The sequence below is a fragment of the Rattus norvegicus genome, chromosome 2 (genome assembly GCF_036323735.1).
Source record: "Rattus norvegicus strain BN/NHsdMcwi chromosome 2, GRCr8, whole genome shotgun sequence".
Taxonomy (NCBI): Eukaryota; Metazoa; Chordata; class Mammalia; order Rodentia; family Muridae; genus Rattus; species Rattus norvegicus.
The window spans coordinates 219,168,698-219,176,196 of record NC_086020.1 but is presented as its reverse complement, the minus strand read 5'-3'; the positions used below and the strand labels follow the sequence as shown (position 1 = coordinate 219,176,196).

The 7,499-nt window shown below is 40.5% G+C and overlaps 1 protein-coding gene across 1 annotated transcript; it reads left to right on the top strand.

Annotated features, from left to right (window-relative positions):
• Window positions 1–432: 432 nt before the first annotated feature.
• Window positions 433–963, top strand: Rpl21l2 (ribosomal protein L21 like 2). Its single transcript, XM_039104065.2, has one exon. It carries the CDS (start codon window positions 462–464, stop codon window positions 942–944), a length of 483 nt encoding a protein of 160 aa, XP_038959993.1. The 5' UTR covers window positions 433–461; the 3' UTR covers window positions 945–963.
• The last annotated feature ends 6,536 nt before the right edge of the window (window positions 964–7,499 follow it).

Here is a 7,499-nt window from a genome sequence, read left to right as displayed (position 1 = left end):
AAAATTATACTTAAAAAGGGTAATAAGCTATGTCACTGTGTCATTTGCTATAACCAAACCTTATAAAAGGTATAAGCTAGGTCATTTGCAGTAACGGTGAATAATGAATTTCTGGTGCTTGGGCATTGGTTAGAGCAATGGCAACAAACTGTGCTGGCAGCCAATGCATCGGATCTCTCGGAGGACTCCCAGTAGGCATAGCAGGACCCAGCCAACTCCACTTCATGAGTCTGTAAACCTTTGATGTCACTAACTCGTGAGCCATAAGCACGTGTCACTTAACGTTCTGGGTGAGGGAATGGAGAGACTGCACAGCTCGTTTTGTCTATGCAACAGCATGGTGACTTAGGACTCAAGACTAAGCTATGAGTTCACTAGCTGTATTTCCATGGAACGCCATCTTGACGTTTGAAAAGGTGGCTGACGCCGCCCAGGCAGCCATCTTCCAGTAACTCGCCAAAATGACGAACACAAAAGGAAAGAGGAGGGGTACTTGGTATATGTTCTCTAGACCTTTTAGGAAACATGGAGTCGTTCCTTTGGCCACATACATGCGAATCTACAAGAAGGGTGATATTGTAGACATCAAGGGAATGGGCACTGTTCAAAAAGGAATGCCCCATAAGTGTTACCATGGCAAAACTGGAAGAGTCTACAATGTCACCCAGCATGCCGTGGGCATCATTGTAAACAAGCAAGTTAAAGGCAAGATTCCGGCCAAGAGGATCAATGTGTGGTTTGAGCACATCAAGCACTCGAAGAGCAGAGACAGCTTCCTGAAGCGGGTGAAGGAGAACGATCAGAAGAAAAAGGAAGCCAAAGAGAAGGGCACCTGGGTTCAGCTGAAGCGCCAGCCTGCGCCACCCAGAGAAGCCCACTTTGTGAGGACTAACGGAAAGGAGCCTGAGCTGCTGGAGCCCAGTCCATATGAATTCATGGCCTAATGTACACAAAGGAAATAAAGAACCTGGACTGAAAAAAAAAGGTAGCTGACAAGCTGGCCATTTATCCTTAGATTTGGAAAGTATGTTCTAAAAAGTACACAAAGTTAACCCAGCCACTTTTAGAAAACAACGCTCAGTGAATGTGGTTGCATCGATCTGAGTTGTCTACAGGAACAAAACGGAAAAACTGAATACAGAAATATGAGAATTACAAAGACGAAGACTGGACAGCCCCATAATGGCTGGCAGCCTGCAGAGTGTCATCGAGCCAGCAGCTGTTCAGACCAAGAAGCTGGAATTCTCTCAACAATACAGCAAACAATCCAGCCCCAGCCCAAAATTGAAGGTCTTGACGCTCCCAAGAGAGTTGCTATGGCAACTCATGTTCAAGGCTAAGACTCAGAGACAGAAGTGGCAAAAGCAGATGCAGAAATCCATCATACAACAGGAATCAAGCTGCAGGTACATGCAAGCTTCCAGGTTTTGCCTTCTAGCTCCTCTCCGTCGATGATACCATTCACATTCAGGACATCTTTTTCCAGCTCAGTTCACTGTCACACACACCAGAGTCTGCAAAATCAGATGGATGCAAAGGTGTACTTTACAAGTCTTCTAGAAAGAAATCTCTCAATCCAGTCAACTTGAAAACCAATCACAATCATCTGTGAAAATAATCAAGCGTTGGGGAGAATTTCAAGTTTTTGGAAAACATGTAGCTACCACTGTATCCATCATAGAAAGATGATAGGTAGATAGGTAGGTAGGTAGGTAGGTAGATAGATAGATAGATAGATAGATAGATAGATAGATAGATAGATGACAGAAAAATAGAGAGATAGTCACATAGATAAAAGATTGAGAATGATAGATTGACAGATCTAAGACAGACAAACAGACAGACAGAAAACCTGACTTATACTGAAATGGGTCATAATTCTCAATGACCAGCACATGTTAGAAAACTGGCAAAAGATCAAAAAATGCACAACAATACAATAAACTTTTGTGTAGCAGATTATAGAAGGCTCATTAGCATGATACCAGTTCCACATTACTAAACAACTATGACGTGTTATATTTTAGTATGGATCACAAAAGATCCCACAACTCTACAAAAAGACTTTTTAAATACCCTCTTTTCCAAGTGTGTGACTGTGTGAGAATGAATGTTCTATGAATACTTCACTCCTCAAAAGCACACAGCCTAAGACCATGTGCATGGGGAAGCCCAGCTGCATTCTATTAGGTCAGACATTAAAGGGACTTGGGAGAATGTAAAACAATGCACCCATCTCCTTGGGAGCAATGATTTCATTAAAAACATGTTCTGTATTTTAGCATGTAAATCAGCTTATTCTTAATTTTAGTAAACTAATAAATAATGTCAAAATCATCATCAGATTAATTTTATGTGATAAATATCAATAGATATAACCCACATAAGCAAATACCCTTTGGAAAAATACTTTTTAAGAGTGTAAGGGGATCTTAAGAACTGCTATCTTAGATCTCTCTCTCTCTCTCTCTCTCTCTCTCTCTCTCTAATAAACTATGTGACAGTTTCTAACACTCTGTCAAGAGTAAGATTTATAATTATAATCTCACGATATAATTGAAATAAAATTTTAAGAAGTTTTAGCATCATATTCATTCTATTAAATCATTTAATAGTTATAGCTTTGTCAAGACTAATATTCCCATGAAAAAAATATTATTAAAGGTGTCTCTTCACAATCACATGCATCTATGGTACCTACAGTGCATCCCTAGGGGTTGGTTGATTTGCTGTTCTCTAGTGACATACTACACGGAGCATCTTCTTACATTTGTATTTGTCACTCGGGTGTCTTCTTCAGTGAGGTGTCTGTTCACATCTCTCACCCAAAGATAAAATTTACTTGCCATGAAAGACGTGATCAGTATGTCCTCTCTTCATTTGAGCTCCACAAGTAAGCATAGCACATCACTAGGTCCTCTTAGTCTTTATACAGCACATTTAACTAATCTCTCCCCACAATCAATTCTTCAGCCCACTTCTTAACATTACTTCTCCTTCTTCATTCCCTCCATTGTCTTCTAAGAACTCATCATCAGACAGCTAACTGCAAATGTGGTCCCTCCCCTTCCTGGATGAAAGGGATCTGTTCTCTGCTCTCCTAATACAAAGGTTAGAGTAGCTGTGTGCATTGATCCAGTATTTACCTCAGTAAAGTTACCACAGCAGTTACTGTTCTTCACTGTGGTCTTTCAACATGCAGACCAGTCTCTCGTGTTTAAGTAGGAATATTGTAAGATATCACTAATGTGTACGACCATAGGAAGGCCTGTGAACGACATTCCATCACGGTGTGCTCACGTGGATGCACACACTTTCACTGTTTCAAACAGTGAGATTTAGTTTCCTAAATTTAGTCATGAAGATAATACATAATTTGGTTCAATACCTGATCTTACATTCAGAGCATTTCATTCGCCCCAACATTTCATTCTTCTTATTAATTGCTTATTATTAGTGTGCTCTTTAGCAAGGAAAGGAAAATGTATGGTTTTGGAATTATTCTTTTGAAGGAGAACACTCTTTTTTTTATTAACTTGAGTATTTCTTATATACATTTCGAGTGTTATTCCCTTTCCCGGTTTCCGGGCAAACATCCCCCTCCCCCCCTCCCCCTTCCCTTTCCTTATGGGTGTTCCCCTCCCCATCCTCCCCCCTTGTTGCCCTCCCCCCATAGACTAGTTCACTGGGGGTTCAGTCTTAGCAGGACCCAGGGCTTCCCCTTCCACTGGTGCTCTTACTAGGATATTCATTGCTACCTATGGGGTCAGAGTCCAGGGTCAGTCCATGTATAGTATTTAGGTAGTGGCTTAGTCCCTGGAAGCTCTGGTTGCTTGGCATTGTTGTACATATGGGGTCTCGAGCCCCTTCAAGCTCTTCCAGTTCTTTCTCTGATTCCTTCAACGGGGGTCCTATTCTCAGTTCAGTGGTTTGCTGCTGGCATTCGCCTCTGTATTTGCTGTATTCTGGCTGTGTCTCTCAGGAGCGATCTACATCCGGCTCCAGTCGGTCTGCACTTCTTTGCTTCATCCATCTTGTCTAATTGGATGGCTGTATATGTATGGGCCACATGTGGGGCAGGCTCTGAATGGGTGTTCCTTCTGTGTCTGTTTTAATCTTTGCCTCTCTCTTCACTGCCAAGGGTATTCTTGTTCCCCTTTTAAAGAAGGAGTGAAGCATTCACATTTTGATCATCCGTCTTAAGTTTCATGTGTTCTAGGCATCTAGGGTAATTCAAGCATTTGGGCTAATAGCCACTTATCAATGAGTGCATACCATGTATGTCTTTCTGTGATTGGGTTACCTCACTCAGGATGATATTTTCCAGTTCCGATTATTTGCCTACGAATTTCATAAAGTCATTGTTTTTGATAGCTGAGTAATATTCCATTGTGTAGATGTACCACATTTTCTGTATCCATTCCTCTGTTGAAGGGCATCTGGGTTCTTTCCAGCTTCTGGCTATTATAAATAAGGCTGCGATGAACATAGTGGAGCACGTGACTTTTTTATATGTTGGGGCATTTTTTGGGTATATGCCCAAGAGAGGTATAGCTGGATCCTCAGGCAGTTCAATGTCCAATTTTCTGAGGAACCTCCAGACTGATTTCCAGAATGGTTGTACCAGTCTGCAACCCCACCAACAATGGAGGAGTGTTCCTCTTTCTCCGCATCCTCGCCAGCATCTGCTGTCACCTGAGTTTTTGATCTTAGCCATTCTCACTGGTGTGAGGTGAAATCTCAGGGTTGTTTTGATTTGCATTTCCCTTATGACTAAAGATGTTGAACATTTCTTTAGGTGTTTCTCAGCCATTCGGCATTCCTCAGCTGTGAATTCTTTGTTTAGCTCTGAACCCCATTTTTAATAGGGTTATTTGTCTCCCTGTGGTCTAACTTCTTGAGTTCTTTGTATATTTTGGATATAAGGCCTCTATCTGTTGTAGGATTGGTGAAGATCTTTTCCCAATCTGTTGGTTGCCGTTTTGTCCTAACCACAGTGTCCTTTGCCTTACAGAAGCTTTGCAGTTTTATGAGATCCCATTTGTCGATTCTTGATCTTAGAGCATAAGCCATTGGTGTTTTGTTCAGGAAATTTTTTCCAGTGCCCATGTGTTCCAGATGCTTCCCCACTTTTTCTTCTATTAGTTTGAGTGTGTCTGGTTTGATGTGGAGGTCCTTGATCCACTTGGACTTAAGCTTTGTACAGGATGATGAGCATGGATCGATCTGCATTCTTCTACATGTTGACCTCCAGTTGAACCAGCACCATTTGCTGAAAATGCTATCTTTTTTCCATTGGATGGTTTTGGCTCCTTTGTCAAAAATCAAGTGACCATAGGTGTGTGGGTTCATTTCTGGGTCTTCAATTCTATTCCATTGGTCTATCTGTCTGTCTCTGTACCAATACCATGCAGTTTTTAATCACTATTGCTCTGTAATACTGCTTGAGTTCAGGGATAGTGATTCCCCCTGAAGTCCTTTTATTGTTGAGGATAGTTTTAGCTATCCTGGGTTTTTTGTTATTCCAGATGAATTTGCAAATTGAGAACACTCTTACACATTTAATATGGAAATCTTTTCATTGACATGACAGGTCTTTAAAAATGTAATTTTGAATCTGATACTTTTCCAACTACTGATGAGTGTTATTTCCAAATATTCAGCCTCTTAAGAGAAACAAATACTATTAAGCAGAAATAAGCAAGAAGTTTCCCGAATTCAAAAGATACTAGATAATTAACTGAAAAAAACCTAAGCACAATCTTTTGTTAAAACACAGTAAACTAAAACAGAACAGGAATTCAAACTAAGTGGAACTCTATTTTTCTTCAACCCATTCTCTTAAAATGTTTCTTTTTCGAGTTACATCCTATAAAATGTGTATTGAAGAAGAAACAAACAGAAAATTATGCTGGAGACAAACCAGAAAATATTATTTTAAATGGTGATGTCATCTTTGATGGAGAGAAATTAATTAAAAAATTGACATGTCTTTCATATATTCATATCCCGTTTCACCACCTACATTCCCCAAGATCTACTTTCTCCCAACTTATTGTCTGGATTTTTGTTGGTGATGGTGTTGGTTGGTTACTTGATTGGCTTTGGTTTTGGTGCTTTGTTTTTGTTTTGTTTTTGTCTTGTGTTGTTTTGTTGGTAATCTATGGAGTCCAGACTGTTCTATCTCTCATCGTGGTTGTATGGCCAGCCTCAGTCCTCATTACAACTTCAGAGCAAATTCAAATTCCGAGAGAAATAAAACTGCATACATTTAGCTCATGTGGTCATATTTACCTTATGAAAATCACATCATTAATTGGAAGCTAATGACAATAAAGAAAAGCACTTCTTCTAAGTTCTCAATCTGTATGAAAAATGCAATACTTGAGTTAAGAAGATTAAAAATATTCCAGTCTAAAAGATTCACTACTCATATTGAAAATTTCTAAAACGTCCACCTTTTTTTTCCAATGGACTGTTTTAGTATAATATTTTTATTAATTAAGAATGTCATACAGTTTTTTATCATAGTCACACTTCATTCCTCCCCACTAAATACTCCAAGATCCCCTCCCAACTTCATGACCTCATTTCTTTTTAATAACCATCGAGCCCACTCTGTGCTGTCTTCATGCTCATAGTTGTAGGGCCACCCACTAGAGTAGGTTATATGGTCAACCTACCAGGGAAACACCCTTAAAGACGATTGAACATCTCTTCTCTGTAAGTCCTCAATTGTCCACAGGTCTGGACTCACTCATGAGCTCCCCCAACTCCATGATAGAAACTGACAGGCTTGATCTTCCTGCAATCTTCTGCGGGTAACCAGAGGTGTTGAGCTCATGAGTTCAGTGGCCCCTTTGTGTCTAGAAGAGACTGTTTTGCTCCCATCCCCCCTGACCTCTGGCTCTTAGTCTAGCCACAGGACTGTCTTTTTTTATTTTTTTTTGTATTTTTTAATTGGATATTTTATTTACATTTCAAATGTTACTCCCTTTCCCTGTTTCCTGTCCATATGCCCCCTACCTCATCCCTCTCCCCTTCTTTTATGAGGGTGTTCCCCCTCCCAAACCACCTCCCCTTCCCGCCCTGACATTCCCCTACACTGGGGCATCCAGCCTTGGCAGGACCAAGGACTTCTCCTCCCATTGGTGCCCAATAAAACCATCTTCTGCTACATATGCAGCTGGAGCCATGAACCTGTCTATATGTACTCTTTGGGTAGTGGTAACTAAACCGCTGGGAGCTCTGGTTGGTTCTTGTTGTTCTTAGGGGATTGCAAACGCCTTCAGTTCCTTAAAACCTTTCTCTAACTCTTCCAATGGGAACCCCATTCTCAGTTCAATGGTTTACTGCTAACATTTGCTTCTGTATTTGCCATGCTCTGGCTGAGTCTCTCAAGAGATAGCTATATCGGACTCCTGTAAGTATGCACTTCTTGGCTTCATCAATACTGTCTAGGATACTTGACTTTCCTATAGGTTTCCATATGACTAAGG